Source organism: Aspergillus lentulus (assembly GCF_001445615.1).
Source record: "Aspergillus lentulus DNA, contig: Alt16, strain: IFM 54703, whole genome shotgun sequence".
In the NCBI taxonomy this organism is placed as follows: domain Eukaryota; kingdom Fungi; phylum Ascomycota; class Eurotiomycetes; order Eurotiales; family Aspergillaceae; genus Aspergillus; species Aspergillus lentulus.
Window position 1 is genome coordinate 1,570,315 of NW_028322113.1, and position 16,950 is coordinate 1,587,264.

The 16,950-nt window shown below is 49.4% G+C and overlaps 6 protein-coding genes across 6 annotated transcripts; 2 read left to right on the forward strand and 4 right to left on the reverse strand.

The window, feature by feature from the left end:
• Positions 1 to 2,474: 2,474 nt before the first annotated feature.
• Positions 2,475 to 3,644, reverse strand: ALT_7983 (60S ribosomal protein uL18; the record flags this gene model as incomplete). The annotated part of the gene is made up of 3 exons (XM_033555882.2): positions 2,475 to 3,336; positions 3,397 to 3,434; positions 3,642 to 3,644. 3 exons carry the CDS (start codon positions 3,642 to 3,644, stop codon positions 2,475 to 2,477), a joined length of 903 nt encoding a protein of 300 aa, XP_033411773.1.
• A 342-nt stretch (positions 3,645 to 3,986) lies between these two features.
• ALT_7984 (HAD family hydrolase) lies at positions 3,987 to 4,829 on the reverse strand (the record flags this gene model as incomplete). Its single annotated transcript, XM_089600352.1, has 2 exons — positions 3,987 to 4,721; positions 4,782 to 4,829. The coding sequence occupies 2 exons, from the start codon at positions 4,827 to 4,829 to the stop codon at positions 3,987 to 3,989; spliced, it is 783 nt and encodes a 260-aa protein (XP_089455245.1).
• A 452-nt stretch (positions 4,830 to 5,281) lies between these two features.
• On the forward strand, positions 5,282 to 6,208 carry ALT_7985 (kinetochore subunit FTA4 family protein; the record flags this gene model as incomplete). The annotated part of the gene is made up of 4 exons (XM_033555884.1): positions 5,282 to 5,447; positions 5,559 to 5,727; positions 5,780 to 5,842; positions 5,899 to 6,208. The coding sequence occupies 4 exons, from the start codon at positions 5,282 to 5,284 to the stop codon at positions 6,206 to 6,208; spliced, it is 708 nt and encodes a 235-aa protein (XP_033411775.1).
• Positions 6,209 to 6,637: 429 nt separating this feature from the next.
• On the forward strand, positions 6,638 to 8,102 carry ALT_7986 (uncharacterized protein; the record flags this gene model as incomplete). The annotated part of the gene is made up of 3 exons (XM_033555885.2): positions 6,638 to 7,447; positions 7,522 to 7,582; positions 7,645 to 8,102. 3 exons carry the CDS (start codon positions 6,638 to 6,640, stop codon positions 8,100 to 8,102), a joined length of 1,329 nt encoding a protein of 442 aa, XP_033411776.2.
• Positions 8,103 to 8,576: 474 nt separating this feature from the next.
• Positions 8,577 to 11,302, reverse strand: ALT_7987 (nitrate transporter; the record flags this gene model as incomplete). Its single annotated transcript, XM_033555887.2, has 8 exons — positions 8,577 to 8,660; positions 8,732 to 8,868; positions 8,952 to 9,127; positions 9,577 to 9,718; positions 9,780 to 10,594; positions 10,655 to 10,930; positions 10,982 to 11,061; positions 11,132 to 11,302. The coding sequence occupies 8 exons, from the start codon at positions 11,300 to 11,302 to the stop codon at positions 8,577 to 8,579; spliced, it is 1,881 nt and encodes a 626-aa protein (XP_033411778.2).
• A 1,612-nt stretch (positions 11,303 to 12,914) lies between these two features.
• niiA (nitrite reductase niiA) lies at positions 12,915 to 16,686 on the reverse strand (the record flags this gene model as incomplete). Its single annotated transcript, XM_033555888.2, has 9 exons — positions 12,915 to 13,911; positions 13,968 to 14,125; positions 14,176 to 14,648; positions 14,699 to 14,901; positions 14,957 to 15,484; positions 15,544 to 15,626; positions 15,678 to 16,217; positions 16,286 to 16,436; positions 16,511 to 16,686. 9 exons carry the CDS (start codon positions 16,684 to 16,686, stop codon positions 12,915 to 12,917), a joined length of 3,309 nt encoding a protein of 1,102 aa, XP_033411779.2.
• Positions 16,687 to 16,950: the final 264 nt, after the last annotated feature.

Consider the following 16,950-nt stretch of genomic DNA (forward strand, 5'->3'; position numbering starts at 1 on the left):
AGATATGAAAATCTGGTCTCCGAGATGCAGAACGGAGAATCGGTGGAAAAAAAAAGAGCAATATCAGAAAAAAGAGACAAGTGAGGGGTGCAGAGGATTTAAGAGGAAAGGGAAAAGTTAAGCCATACTTAGAAGACTAGGAGTAAGAAGTGACGGCGATCGGGACGGTTCAGCAGGCTAGACTTAAAGGTAGTTCGCTGGTAAGCTGCTAGCCAAAAAGGACCCAGAACAATTGGTCTTCTGGCTGACCCAACACCGGTGGAGTGAAGTGGGGGAAGACGATCCTGGGGAGCAGAAATGCTGAGGTCAGGACTCGGAGAACTAACTAGTTACTTAAACTAACTAGTAATAATTGGTAAACTATTCTGACAAGTACAAAGTATGTATGTAGTTGGTAAGGAGTCGCCGAGGATGTCTAATAAGATGCTGGAGATACCGAATGTGTCTGTCTCACTCTGGGTGAAAGTAAGGCAGGTACTATGTACCTCTTTTTTTGTCTTTCAGTGGCTTGAAGTCCTCCGCCTCGCCCTCAACAAGGAGACGTTGTACAACTGTATCACTTCTGTACTGTCGCATACCCCAAGTAAACTGCCTTGCCTTACCAGAAATATCTTCCTAGTCATCTACTCAATATTGTTTAATTCATCATGGAAACAAACCCTTACTTGCTGTCTACTCCTCCTTGAATCGGTGCAACCCGTTCTACTGTACGTGCCGGCCTAAAGCTCGCCACCTGACAGTCCTAAGTCAATCCGCTAATTCCGCTCGAGTGCTTTGGATAATATTACCCATCAGACAGGGCATCCCTCACACGACGAGCCGCCAAGGCCACACAACCATTACTGTGGGAAGTTGGTATCCGTCTGGTAATATTATTAATTTTACTTGCGCAATACCACGACGCCAGCGTCAGAACGAGGCTGGAGTTTGTCCACTGTAGGCACGTGACGTAGCCTTTGTGCTAATAAAGTGGACCCCATCGTCATTCGTCGAAGCACACGCATGAATATTGCCAGTTGCTTCAAGGTCTCCAATCCATTTACAACTTAGGAGTCGAGTCGTCATTCACCGTAATGAGGCCATTCTTTGAAGTTCCGCAAGCATTGTACGAGGTGAGGGAATCGATCTGCAGTGTCAGTACACAGTATCCCGAGGTTGGAGAATGGAGAGACCGGCCAGTCGCGTGATCATACTTTGAGTGGCAAGAATACTCCGTAGCAGTGATGGACAATGTAGATACTCCGGCCCGCCTGAATATTTACACCACGGTCCAATTCGATCACCGGTAAAGATGCAGTGTGGCTCATATCTAGTAGTGTCAGAGGAACGTAACGGTGCAATCAAAGGCCTGTCAGCCTCCGTATGGCCTCTTATTTGGATAGTATCAATTTCTTTCGTTGTTAAGTAGTACTACCTACAGTAGAGCAAGAGCCGATGACGGGTTTTACCCAGCTTCAACTCACATTCATACTAAATGGCAATTGGTTCTTCTATTCCGAAAATCCCTAATATCATGGTTATCCGAATACCCAGAAATATCAGCAGTATTAGGATGTATGCCATTATTCAATGAGTAATTGTAAGAAGCCTGTACATACTTCGGAAGAGTCACCCGTCCGTCCCGTCTTCCAATATATATATCTCTCGGGCATAGAGTACGATTTTTGAAACTGCACATTATTTTCGGTAGCATTATGTCCTTTACTGGATACATTAAGTAGTCAACTCGAACTCTCCACGGTCTCTCGGCACAGAGACGAACAAATTGACACTGTCCTTTATCATGTCTATTAGTGAACATGCAAGATCTTAGAGCTCAACAATGCCCATCAGGGAAATACGCTCCGAGCGTTCTCCGAGTTTTCGATAAGGCCAGATTAGGGTAAGGTAAGTAGGGGTCCACTCTACAACCTAAGGCATACTTCGTCGCTTAACTCGCCAATAGTCTCCTTTTCATATGATCCTCACTGGCCAGTCCCACAATCGTCACCCAGGAATAGGATACCTCAGCGCAGACGGTTTACGGCTTCAGTTTAGATACCTATGTAGGTATTTGAATCAGACGCCGACAAGCGTACAGACATCAAAGGTTCTAAACTCGTAGTTTTCGATTTGGGTCCTACTAACTAGCAGCGCCATGCGGCTTTGATTACTTGGGCTGGCTATTGGAATTGAAACCCTGGCATGTCGACACATTACCGGAGCAATTAGAATGGTTGAAATGATTGATTCCCTTGAGAAAGAAAACCCTGCTAATTGCTCCGAAAAAAAACCCCAAGGATATCCCAGAAGTAAAACACGCGCTCGTAAAGGTCCCATCAATTTACACTCGAGAAAACGCCGATTTGGCAGAACATAATTCCCTTGAAAATTGCTTTTTTTGAGGGCTGTGAGAGAAGTACACTTTTGTTGAACTATCGCGCTCGGTGATACTTCTTCTAACATGACCCAGCTGCCATTTCACTCGAAAGCATTTAAGCAGCGAGCTCACGGATCTTCTGCTCAACGCGAGCCTTCCTCTCCTCGTGGGACAGCTTGGTCTTTCTGTACTTCTTGCTCTCGGCCTTCCACTCCTCCTTGGACTTCTTGGGCTCCTCGTCCTCGTCCTTCTTGAAGGGGTCCTCACGGATGGCCTTGTGAGCCTCGGTGTAGATGTCCTCGAGGTCACCGGCATCGATCTCGTTCTCGATGTACTTGGCGAACTGGCTGCGGTAGCGCTCCTCATCGTCGTCGGCGAGGGTCTCCATGTACTCAGAGACGTGGCCACCGAAGATGTAGTTGCGGAGGGTCTCAGCGTCGAGCTCCTCGGACTCGATGTCGAAACCGGGGAAGCGGTTCTCAGAGTGGGGGATGAAGATACCACCGTCCGAAGCACCCTTCATGGCACCGAAGACACGGGCACCAGTGGAGGTACGGACAAGACCAACGTCGAGGAAGGCCTTGAAGGGACGGCGGGTACCATCGTCGGTCTCGACAGCCTCGGTGAGCTTGTACTCACCATCGGCCTCCTCAACACCGGTGAACTGCTCGTCAAGGCCGAGCTTCTTGAGGGTACGGCGGGCAAGGAGCAGACCGGTGGCATAGGCGGCAGCCCAGTTGGTCAGACCCTGGGTGATACCATAGCGCTTGAGCTCGTGGGAGTAGGCGCTGGCGAACACCTTATCACCGGTGATCTCAGAGTAGACGATCTGGGTGATGATGTCGCGGTTGGTGAAGCGCACAACGAGACGGTACTTGGGAGCGTTGTACTTGTTCTTGGCCTGGGTGATCAGGCGCTTACGGGCATAGTAGTCGGTCTTGCCCTCTCTGCGGCGGCGGTACTTAGTCTGGTAGCGACTGTGGTAGAGGTTGTTAGTTCTGCGGTCACCCAAACGATAATTTCACACAAGGACTCACCTGTAGTACGCGCTGTTCTTGACGAGCTTGTGGAAAGGCTACAAGAAAAACCCCCGAGTCAGCAATTTGCGCTTCAGAATCATTCAAACACAGGTGTCCGAAGCATCTTGCAAAGACCCGTTCCCCGTCCCCCACAGCGACCAACAAGAAATAGAAAAAATTTCGCCGATCGCCAGGACGATTTGATTGAAAGGTGAACAATGCAGCAGGTGCTATCATTCACCTGAAACAACAATAAGACTCACCATCTTGACTGTTGCCGCGAATTGAAGACCGAGTTGTCGACGTTGGCTGCAGAGAAGGACTGAAGAGGTTGGAAATTTCGTGGGCGGACTTTGTGGATGGTTTCGCTTAGCGTGGCTGCATCCCAGCGCAAATTGAGGTTGGCCACGAGCGGGGGACAACCACAACGGAGTACAGACAGCACTATGCAGTATCGGTAGACAATTTGGAAAATACTGTGAATAAATCTACACTATTCTAGTTAGTTCGAACCATTGCACAAGGGGAATATGATTCAATGAAGAATAGTCTACAAAAAGGATATCTATCGCATTTGGCGCAGTATTTGCGTTGCAGTTCCCTTCGGCTTAGAGCTTGGCCTTGTCCCCAGCGTCTAGCAATTGCAGGCCAGTGATCTTCTCTAGTTCTCTGATAGCATCCTGTGTCCGGCCAAGGTTGACCTTGATTGTTCGCAATCCAGCCTTCTTTGCGGCCTTCAAGTTCTCCCCGATGTCATCGAGGAAAACAACATCCGAAGGCTCGACCCCTTGCAAGCCTCTCTTTTTCGCCAATGTGTCCATCTCCTTCAGCGCAGCCACATAGATCTTGGGATCTGGCTTCCTGAGCCCTGTATGCGCCGATGAGATGAAAAAGTCGAATTGCGACTTGACGCCGTTTGAGTCGCTGTTATAAGGATGCCCATCAGGAAATATTACTGTATTTGACAGAGCACCAATAATAAACTGCCCTGATGCTTTCAGCTTCTGCAGTGCCGGGTACATGTATGGGTCTGGCGTCCTTGACACTCGCATCATCTCCCAGAAGAGCCATTCTGCGTCGATTTCGGGCAGTGGGGGTGCCGATGTTGGCACCCCGGTTGTTTGATTCTTCTGCAGTCTCTCATGGAACTGCTTCCATAAATCTGGGTCTCGTAGATCTCCGTTGAACGCTTTGAAGAAGTCCGCATCAAGTTTGATCTCGCCTCGCTCAAGCTTGTGCCAGCTGCCGTTTGGCGACGTGCGCGAGATACTGAAATTTACCCATCCCTTGGGGATTTTGTTTGCAAGCTCGTAATCCAGAATGGCTTGAAAGGGAGAAACGACCTAGCCTTCATCAGTAAAATCTTCAAAGACATGGTTATTATTCGGCAGCCGTACACACACTCCTCCAATGTCAAACAATAGGCCCACTGGCTTCTTGTTTTCGAGCATGATGCAGAATAAAATTGAAGAAAGCCTTGCGGTATCTTAATGGAGAATTTGTTAGACTTCAGTCAACCAGGTCACCCCGTATCAGCTTGCTGGGCTGAGGCCGGTATTTGTTACTGCGGAGTAGCAACCAGGCCAGGACACCTGGTGGATTGCCGAGGTTAGATAAAAGCAGAGCGCAAGCCATCTACCTCTCTAATGTGCTCACAAAGGCCGAGGAAGGGACTTGTGTGATCATTGATTATATTGACCGCCACTGCTTTCGTAATTGCAAGTCGCAGAATTATAATGGACACATTTGCAACCTAGGAAAGATCATTGGATTCAACAGCCAGAATGTATTGTAAGACGTCAACCTCACGTGATCTGTTATCGATAGCGAGATTCCACGCGCGGAGCTGTCCGCGCCATCACTTTGGGTGTCGAATTGAGGACGCAGGTGTCGATATGGGGCAATGGATGCAAGTCGAACTGTCTTCGAACTGAAATCAGCATTTATCAGGGCGCAGGTGCGGATTCTGTCAGAGAGCCTTGAGCCACCAGAAGATTGGAGAGTCTACGCGACTGAGTCGGAGGAAGATGACTTGAGTGATAAGGCGGTTCAGGATGCGCTGCAGAAATGTGAGTATTCCTAGGTTTAGCCCTTTGATGCCTGAACTGCATGATGTCCCCGAGACAGCAATCATTGGCATGTCATTGCAATGTGTACTCAAAGATCTAACGTTTTTCTAGTAAACGGAGCATTGAAACAGCACAATCGCATCATCTACTCTTCTCAAGCAATTCAACATGTCGCGCAACAAATCACAAGCCTTTACTGGTCTTTAGTTACTCAGGCCACACACACTGTTGGCTTTTCCGACAAGCGGTTGGAGACAACAGTAGATTTGTGCAATCACCTGTGAGTTCCGCGATACGGACGCCTCTCAGCCCACCTTGCTGACATATCGCAGCAACATTACTCAATTGCCCGCGGAATTAGAGGACCAACATGCAACTGAGGAGGAGCGGTTAAGGTTTGAAATCACGTAAGATATGGTTTGATTTCATCTGGCTGATGGTCGTGGTACAGGTATCAGGAGCTACGAGAACGGCTTATGCGCCTAGACACTGAGCGACAGCAACGACAACGGCGCCTTGACCAGTTGAGGCGATTACAGAAATTACTGGAACCTTTCACCGAGCCTCAGAACAATATCCAGCCCAACCTTGTCACGAGAGACGGTGAGCTTGTTCAAGAGTTGGAAAAAATGCGAATGCTTGTTGCCCGCGTTGGCGGCCGGATCGAGCAGAGTAAGGAGAGGAACACCTCTTCGGAAAGAAGCCCGCCTTCTGCATTAGGAGCAGATGAGAAGCTGGCAGCGCTTCTCGACATGACATGAACAGACCGAACTCAAACTAGGCAGAGGTCAGATAGGAAGACTCCAAGAAAGACTATCTGTTATCCCGAAGTAAGGCAGAAGACATTCAAAGCTTAGTACTCTGTAGTTCGTATCATATTCCCGGTAGAAAATGACTGATGCGATTGCTATTTTTATGTTATTAAAGGGTTGCAAGGGGGTTTAAAGGGAAAACCTGGGGCAGATTGACTGCAGCGGCACGGCAAATTCACATACAGCAGGTGCCAGCGACATAATAATGAAGAGAAAACCATGAAACTAATGGACTACTTTCCTGCTAGTCATCATTGTCACCTACTCCTACCTGTCGCAATTTATCCTTTCTTGTCCCTCACTTAGTGTGGAACAATCATCCAGATACTTTTTTATTCCAGAGCTTTCATCATTAACCACTTCCTATCAACTGGCAACATGGAAGGGATGGAGAATGATGATTCCAGTGCTCCGGTCACCATTACTAGTGAAGATGATCGGAGTTGTGTTTCCGAATCTCCGGCGCTTGACTGTTTTGGTGTTGGCGTCCCTCCAGCTTCCCCCAAGCTTGACTACCCCCCTCTAGCATCTCCGGCACCGCGAGAGCTCGAGCTGGATTCTTCACTCCCACAGGCATCCCCGGAGGAGTCCCTTTCCCTTGTGTCACTGACCGACAGTCCACTCTTCTGTCAGACACCTCAATCCGGCACCATCGACGCGTCTACTTCCCCCGCAGATTCCAAGGCACCTTTCGTGCGTGGACATCGCCGTCGTTCCACCCACGTTAGTCGTCGTGACCTTGAGAAATTCAGAAGGGAAGTTCTAGGTATTGTTGAAGACCCTTCTCTCTGGTGCGAGGAGGTTGGCGGATCTCCAGCAAGCATCAATCCGTCTACGCTCGACGAATTGAACACTGCCTTCGCTTCCGCGAGTATGTCCCTGAACAGCGGCAGTGGTATTCCTAGCAACAACCCTGGTTCGGGCATGTTCTCTAATTACGTCGACAACACCGGTAACTCCGCAAATTTGCCCAACGCTTCTCGTCAGTCGATGTCCCCCGCCATGCCGAGCCCCTCGGCCCAGGTCAACGGTGGTGGAATACCCGGTATGAACGCTAGCATACCTATGAATGCGGGCCATCAAATGGATCTTCATCATCTGTATGAGATGGTGTTGGAGCTGAGTGAGGTTTTGAAGAACAACCGCGAGACGACCAAGAGCATTGTATCTACTGCGGAGGAAATCATGGTACGTTGGTCGTGAAGGCTACACTGTAGCTCTGCGAATCTGCTGTTTGGATGTTTCGCTGACAGAGATTGCAGAAGCGTGCCTCCTCCGAGGGATCTACTCCCAGCTTGCAGCAGGTCAATGGTGAAATTTCCGGTAGGAAGCCAAGTCTACCATTGTCTCTCGAATTTAAAGACCCTGACAGTTCTCTACGTTAGCTGCCCGTATCGCCGAACTCGAACGTGCCCTCGCGAAGGAGAAGCGCCTTGTTGAGATTTTGAAGCAGGAGCAGGTTGAGAACACCAGACTGATCGGTGAATATGAAGCAGCTGTTGGAACCATGGTCGAACAGATCCGCAACTACTGTCAGAACAACAACATGAATTACCTGGCCCAGAAACGCCACTACAACAATCTGCTCCAGGCCGAACGCGACGCTCATCTGGAAAGTCGTCTCGACCGCGACCATTGGCACGCTCAAACCATGAAGTGCGCTGAGATGATCCGGACTGCCTACCGCCTTCGCTGCGAAGAGGAAGAGTTGCCCATTCGCATCGTCTCTGGTCTACAGAACGAGGTACGCGCGTATCGCAATGCCCTTGGTATGGAGCCAGAGAAACCAGAGGAAGAGTACGGTTGGGAAATTCTCAAGGATGTGCCCCCAAGCGTTGACTAAAGGCGATGGTCGCCCGCATTCCGCGAGTACACGCTTGGGATTCAACGAGTTATGACAGTCCTCTTTTGCTTGCTTGATGGATAAGGCGTTCTTGGGAGCAAATCTTGGGTGGCTGCGGAATTTCCTGGTGAAGATACCCATCTCTGCAATGCTTATCTCTACGGTTTCTTCGTTCGTTCAATCTTAGCGTTGCCGGCGATGGTCACTCAGTGTCTGGATTTCTGAAAATCTGGAGAATCCTGGTTGATATCCATGATTTGGAAACCATCTTGACTCTTGAGCATCCTAATGCGACAGGCACTTTGCTTGAATTTAATCAATTTTGCTATCTGCTGCTAGCAGCAGTATTGCATTATCTTGCGCCGTTTTTAATCGGAGCATTCCTCCAGCTCCGGCAGGTCAATGTCGTACCTGAATCACCGAAGCAAGGGGCTCGTAAGTAATAATTATTATGTTGGCCATCTAATCCAAAGTTCAATCGGTGTAAAAGACTTCGTCCAGGACCTTCCACCACCCAGGACCCTCTGCACTGCCCACAGCGCCAGGAATGGGACTCTCCTGCAAGTAAGAACACATCAGTGTCGACCCATTTTTTATGTTCGTAACCTCAGCCAGCTGGACCAGCATACCTGCATCCCATCAGTCATCGCCCACCACTCCCGCACTTTCGGGTTCGCCCTCATCTTCTCCATATCAGCCTCATAGTCGTCCCCGACATACTTGAACGTCGCAAATAACGTGCGCTCATTGTCGAAGAATATCGAGTCTATATAAGCCATAATCACTTAATCAGCTAAGCCTCGAGCATGCTTTAATCTCTGCATATGGAAAGGTAAAAGCTCTACGCACAGTCTCTGATATTGCAATCCTGGATCTGCTGCAGGACCTCGGGCCATACGTTCGCGTGACATTCTTTATAGGCCTCCACGGCGGAGGGCTTCAGATGGACGATCTGCGCGATGCGGCGGACGGGTGCCATTTCCGGGCGGGTTATGGGCTGTTTCGATTGAGGAGAAATGGTGTATCTATGCGATGGTAGCCATTGATATTATTATTGGGAAGGATGGGGCAGGAATCCGTTGCTCTGTTCTCGTTGTAATGCCCCCTCTTTGGGGAGGACTCCGCTCGGGGTGATTTGACCCGAGATTGGATTATGTGGGAATGTAAAATTTCGAGAGCCCTATGGTGATTACTAAAGATCGATGAGTTTATATTCAGGCGTGAGGTCTTTTCGAGGTGGAATGTACACATTTGAGGATCATGAAAACTTCATTAAGACTAGTAATAATTTCAGGGTGATATGTGAAGAGCTCCAAAAAGCAGAATGCACCCAAACGCCGATCTATGTATCGCTGATCATCCGAGGTATCCAAAATGCAAGTCGAACGTGAAATCATGTAGGAGGTTCTATCGTAACAGTTCGTATTGTGGTCATTGCCGCATCATCTGGGATTTCGGTACTGGTCGAATCCACGAAACAGCCAGGTTGGCGGCGATGGAGATTACGCCGATGATCCAGAGGGACCGGCTGTAGTGCGTCTCATTGTATCGGAAGATGATGGCGAAGATAATTCCGCCAAGGTTTCCCATGCCGCCCACAGCACCGGAGACGACACCTGCAGAGACAGATCGTTAGCAAGCGGCACTTCAGGTAGAGGACGAAGAGAGGTATCTTACCATTCGCGAAGGGATGAACATGAGGTACCACGGCAAAGTTGGCGCCATTGCATGCTTCCAGAAAGAATGCGAGCCCGGCAGTGAGACCGAACATGGTTGCTTCGGATCGAGGGTCGGTGAGGCCAATGGCCAGTTGGAAAGCACCCATGACAACACCGAGGAAAGACAGAAGAAGTTTCTTCGACCATACGGCTCCTGTGTACTTGTACAGCATGTCTGCAATGAATCCACCAGCAGGACGAAAAACGACGTTCAGAAGCCCGAACATGGCTGCCCAGCGGCCGGACTGGGTTTGGCCCATGTCAGGGAAGTTCTTGGAATAGAATTCGCCAAGAATGGAGTTGATAGCGAGCTCGGATCCAAAGGAACAGGCATATGGGATGGCAACAGCGGCGGTGGAGAGACTGAGAAGAACGTTCATGACCTCCTTGCTGCTGGGCGCCACCACGGTGTCTGTTCTGAGGATGTCAACCTGTCCAACAGCTTGAGCTTCAGGATCAACCATCTGAGGTGTCTGGATACCCTTCTTCTCGGATTGCGGAGTAGATATATTGATAGACGGAGGACCAGATGGGCGGGTAGAGGGGCTGCCTGACATGAGATTGACGATATTGGCTTGGGATTCATTGTTCTCCTTCATCCAGATGTGGCGCTCCGACCATTTGCCAGTAGGGGTATCCTCGCATATGAACAGCATGCAGAGGGCTAGAACGACGATGATTATGAATGGGACAATGTAGGAAACGCGCCATGCTTTATGCGGTGCGAGGCCTTGAGAGTGAACAAGCGAGTCGTAGAGAGCAGGCATGACGAAACTGCGAGCACAAATGTCAGAGAGACCCATGGCGGTAGATCTAGCCGGGCGGGGGTCTTACTATGTGATTCCACCTCCAGCATTACCCCAGCCTGCGGCCAGAGAGTTGGCTGTCCCCACAATGTTCTTATCGAAGAAACCGGTGCACCATACTTGGCAAGGGACAAATGTACCACCAAGGATGCCGACGAAGAAACGCAGTGCGATTAAACCACTCGGGGTGGTAACCAGACCAGCCATTGCCGTAGGAATAGAGCCACAAAGCAAGAGGCCGATAAAAACAAGTCGAGGTCCGAAGCGGTCACATAGCGGTCCAGCGATGAATCGAACAAGGAATCTGTGCTCGTCAGCGTGCTTGATTCAGAATAACTTTCCGTTCAATACTTACGTAGCCAGAAGAGCAACAATGTTCGAGTTTGCGACTTGTTGCTGTGTCATATGAAGATCTTTGCGTATGGTCACCGTTAACTAGACAGCCATTCTCAGTCAATTGTTCCACGTCTCCAAGCGCTTCCCGTATAAGAGACCATTGACTTACCAGAGGTGGAAATGCATACCATGACAGAAATGCAACCATGAAGCCAAGCCACGAGAAGAAGAATACCCGGCCATACCGATCGAAGGGATTGAGGACTGGTATCGACCGTGCTTTTCGGTTACTGGGGTTGATCTCCGGGGAGACGACAAGTAATTTGAGTGTGTCCATCATTGCCCGAAGTACTTCCCCTGCTAGTTGGTCGGCGTACAACCGAGAGTAGGCAAAGCAGACAGTAGTTTGGACCGATTGATTGCGAAATGGGCCACTAGTTATTCCAAGACAGGTAGACTTATGAGAATGTATAGAAAGCTTGATTGCTGTCTAGATCTGTTCGGCGGACTGTCATGGACAGGAGCAACGGCTATATAAGATGATGCCTGAGAGGCAGAGAAAGCTGTGCCAGTAAAAACAAACGACGTAAGCGCTGCAGATATCTTGATTTCCATGTGTGGCAAGCCTGAAGCATCAGCTATCTCCTAGGAGTGTTGCACTGATTCGAGACCATGTCGCTACATGGCCTATGACGGACGCATCTCCTCCGTATAGATTAGATCGGAGGGAGCTGCTGTCTTTTTGATATTCGTAACGGATAAGCAGAGATGAGAAAAGATAATGTCAACCCTATCTCCCCAGTTTAACTGGACGATCCACTTGCCTTTTCCCACCGCGTAGTTCCTGACAATAAGAGTCGTATTATTGGACAGTCATCGGTCCAACGCGTTGGTAATTCCTTTTTTGATTCACAGAGTCTGATACAATCTTCTGATAGACGGTCTGAAAAGGGCTACAGGGCAGCTAGCCCGCGTGTGCCAGCCAATGCACTGCAGAGATAAGGGTTCGATAAGAGCCAAATCTGGAGTCATCGTTTCCCCGTTCGGACCGCCCTGATATCAGGATACAGATAGAGCCTCTATTGGTATTTCCTGATCCCGCGCAGCCATCTTCAGCCTACTGATCGACAGAATGGCTGCAAAGACCATGGAACCAGGAACGAAGGACCCGTGTGAGATTCTCGGTAGGTCATGGCCATGGGCGAGGATGAGCCGGAGGTGTTGATAACCGGATTGCACCTCATTGGACAGTCTCCCGGAGAATGACGCCCTCAGAATCTTCCATGTGCTCGGAAGAGACAGATAGTGCCGGCATTATCGTGTGTCACAGCCTCAGAGAGAACATCGTTCTTCATACGAAACCAGACGGATAGACGAAAATAGTGAGGGCTGACAACGAGCTCCGCGGAAATGTGAAGAAGAGCTGCTCTCCTTTTAAGGCCACGATGGAGACAAAAGTGGATAATCCCAGTGGGGACCGAGATAAGGCCAGAAATTGCCTCGACCGTAGTCTGTCCAAACGGAGGTGGAAGTCTGAAAAGTGGAAAGCAATTACCGTAGATAAGATAGGGGAAGATAAGAGAGGATCAGCGGTGAACCAATCAGTCAGGCTGCCAGGCGATGGTTGTTGCACGTGATTGGTGTTACCCTAATGCTGATACCGTTCCTGCCTCAGTCCATCAGGCGCCAACGAAGCATCTCCTACAGCAATCACCATTTCTGGATGAGGCATACACGATATGTACTGATTTATTGCGGGATTTAGCTCTTAATGAAACAAAATATGCGACTTTTGCAAGGATGGCATACACAATGTTTCCGATCATAACAACTATATTGTATACTAAAGGACAAGGATATCTGTTCAACTCGTAATACATGCAAACATAGCAAGTAAAAAGGACCCCACGTTAATGACAACCGGTACGCCTCATCTGTATGCCATAGTCATGCTACCAATCGATGATGTTTGCCGCCTGTGTGGTTGGCGCTTGCGCACTGATATCACACGCCTTCTTTCCCCTCATGCCCTTGTACCTCTTGTCGACCTTCTGAAACGGGTCTGGTGCTTCCCCCTTCTTCACCTTCCATTTCTCGGTTCCCAGAACCGAATCGAGTTCCTCGACGGGTGGCAGCTTCATATATACCCAGCCATCGTCGCGTTCCTCAACAGGGAAGGTCGCAATGTTCATGCTCTCGTCATTCGTGCAACGCCCTGCCTGCTCACCGTTGAGCTCGAAGTTGCGTTTGTGGTAAGGGCAAGAGACCCAATATTTACCCGCATCGTCATCGCCAATCAAACCGTCAGATAGGACGAAGGCGCGTTTGTGCGGGCACATTTGTTGTGTGGCGTAGTACTTGCCCTTGACCTTGAAGATGGCCAACTGAGTATCCCCGCGCTTGATGTTGGCCGAGGAAACTTGCGGGTGCTCATCTGAAAAGTAGTTGGCTTCGACGACAGGCTGCCATGATAGAGTCGACCACTGGTGACCCTTGAAGTCCTCGTTTGCAGAGTCCTTGGGCCAGTATGTGGGTCGCTGCTGATCACGTTCTTTGATGACCTCAACCGTGTCGACAGTCTCGTCGCTGTTGGCGAACTGCTGAAAGTACTTGCGTCGCTTAGGATTGCGGACTGTCTCAGTCCACTCACAAAAGTAGCTGTTCACCAGTTCTTCCATCTGCTGTTCCATCTCAGCGCCAATCCCCAACTTGTCGTCGATGATCACCTCTCGCAGATAGTTGATACCGCCGGGGAGGTTCTCGATCCACCGGGCAGTCCGCTGAAGTTTGTCTGCCGTTCTAATATAAAAAATGAGATATCGATCAATGATAGGAATGACTTTCTCAGGAGGCACATCTTTCGCAAGCAATTCTGAATGCCGAGGTTTGGCACCTCCATTGCCACCAACGAAAATGTTGTATCCCTTCTCGGTTGCAATCAATCCGAAACTGATCAGAAATTAGATACATGTACCTTTACAGTCTAAGAATGACCTTGTACTTACTCCTTGTTCTGAGCTTCGGCGCACTCTCTGACACAACCAGATACCGCTCCCTTGAGCTTATGAGGTGACCGAATACTCTTGTAGCGCTCCTCCAATCGAATCGCCATTCCAACACTGTCGCCGATACCGAACCGGCACCATGTAGTTCCGACGCAGCTCTGATAGAATACGTCAGCTTGGAAACATAAACCTAAATGGGTGGCAGTACCTTGATTGTGCGGAGCGACTTGGCATAAGCATGACCACTCTCCATTCCCGCATCCACGAGCTCCGTCCAGATGTCAAGTAGATCTTGCTTCTTGGCACCGAACAAGTCGATACGCTGTCCTCCTGTAATCTTGCAGTAGAGATCATATTTCTTCGCCACTTGACCAATGGTGATCAGCTTATCCGCAGTGATCTCACCACCAGGGACTCGCGGAACCACAGAGAACGTTCCGTTTCTCTGGATGTTGGCAAGGAATCGGTCATTTGTCTCTTGAAGATCATGTAGCTCCTTGTCCATAATGTGCTGGTTGAACAAACTCGAAAGAATGGATGCAATGGCAGGTTTGCAAATCTCACAGCCCAGAGAGTCCGGCTTCCTTCCCACGGCCTGCATGACATCGACAAATGTTTTCAGTCTTTTGACAGCGATTACAGTATAGAGATCGGCTCGCGAATATGGGATGTGCATGCAGACTATATCTCGGTCAGAGCAAATTAGTGGAGTCATTATGTCAGACACATACGATGGTTCGATACTTCTTGACCCATGTCCAGCATGGCCTTGTTGAAGATCGACTGCACCAATGGCATACATCCACCACAGCCACTCCCTGCTTTCGTGCAGGACTTAATTTCACCGATAGTCTTGCATGTGCCACTCTTGACATTTTCGACGATGTCTCCTTTTGTGACATTGTGGCACGAGCAGATCTGAGCGTCGTCGTCTCTGTGGTGTTCGTGTTAGTGCCTTTTCCTGTCCAGCACGCAATCGCAAGACTTACAAATCGTCGGCATTCTCTTCGCCGTCCTTCTGGGATCCAAGGATAAACTGACTGGGAGGTACTTCGAGAGGCTTCTGGCTCTTGACCATCTGGTTCAATTTCACGTAGTCCTTGGTGTCGCCAATCATCATACCTCCAAGCAAGTACTTCCCATCCATAGTGAACAAGTACTTCTTGTAGACTCCGGCGAAGGGGTCCTTGTATGTCAACGCCTTGACATTTGGCTCTTTGTCGCTATCAGCGTTTCTCAGAGAGCCGTCGACAATTGATGGCCGTCGCCCCGGGAGGAATTTGGGCCCATCTCTGTCGGCAAAGAAGTCTCCAAAGCTGGCAACGTCAACACCAAGGAGTTTGAGCTTTGTGCTCAGATCCGGTCGCTTGAAGCTCTTTGGTTCCTTATCGGTATTGGTCAGGTTGAAGGAAAGCACATCGGCCATTTCTATCCCAGGTGCGATAATTCCGAACGTCTGATTCTCCCAACTAGCACATTCGCCAATGGCATAGATATCGGGAACGGAAGTTTGTAAACTAAGTACGAGTATCAAGTCAGTTCGCGATAGATATCCGAAAGAACAATATGTCCTGACCTTTCATTGATAACAAACCCCCCCCGTCGAGCGCACTGAATGCCGGCAGGAGGCCCCAGTTCATCTCTGGGTCGCACTCCAATCTAGAAGCAAGTTTAGCGAAGTACTGATGACGCTCTTCCATAGTGACTTACAGCAAAACAAATGCAGCAGCAGCTAATCTCTTCGCCGTCTTCAAAGATGATGCCAGTGACGTTGTTGTCGACATCCGTTTTGATCTTCGCGACCCGCTTCTCGTGTAATACGTCCAGGCCAAGCTCTCTGATCTTCCGAGTTACCAGCGTGCCGGCATCGCCGTCGAGCTGCCGTGCCAAAACCCACTTGTTGCGGTCAATGAGTTTGACTTTTCCAAAATCCTCGAGATCTGTCATTGCTTTGGCTGCCTCCAGGCCCAGCAAGCCTCCTCCTACAGTGACCGCGGTTTCACCCTTGTGTTCCGAAGCGAACTCAATGAGACGTTCCAGGTCTTGGATTGTTCTGTAAACGAAGATACCCTTGGCATCATAGCCAGGAGTGTGTGTGGGGAGTACTGCATCTGAGCCTGTAGCGAGGACGAGAATATCATAGGGGATGATGTCGCCAGTTGAAGTCCTGACGGTTTTGTGGTCTGGGAAAATATCGGTGACTTTGGTGTTGAGATGATAATCGAATGACCGGTCCTTGAACGACCCGTACTGTAGAAGAGAGGAACCTTAGTATCAGCTGGATGGAAAGCCTGAATACTTGATCGTTAAGTACTTACCCATTCCTTGGGATTGAGGTACAAATCCTCGATCTTGCGATGTTCAAAAAATGAGGAGAGACCGACACGATTATAAGCAATGTGAGGCTCCTCCCCAATCACGACAATGTCGTACTTGCGTCTCTCTGCATCTTGTTTGACAATTTTCTCACTATTTGATGGTACCGTTAGTTAGTAGAGAACCCCTCTCAAGATCGGTCTTTATCCATCGAGCTGGCAACATACATGAATGAGATCGCGACCATACCCAACCCGACGACCACAATCTTTTGCCGTCGGATCGGGTCATTGTGACGATAATCTAAGTCTCTGACAGATTCGGCGATTGTCGCATGGGATATACCGTTGCTGATACTGCTCTGGACAGCATCGTTGTTTCTTGAGCTGTCAATCAACGGCATCGTGACTAAGCCTCAATGCCAGTATAGGCCACAACGCATTACCAGAATGAACTCTTCTCTCTATCGTTTTTCTAGGGGATGGCTGAGGACCTCTCTGCTCATATACAACCTACAGATCTTTGCCGAGTTGGCATCCACGAAAACGCAACCAATCAGTTGCGTTTTATTTCTGCTAATAACTTATTGTCATCAGCGAACCCTGCTACGATTGCATCCACCCATGTTCGAGCCTAATCGCCGATATTCGCGGAGAGTCAAGCCATA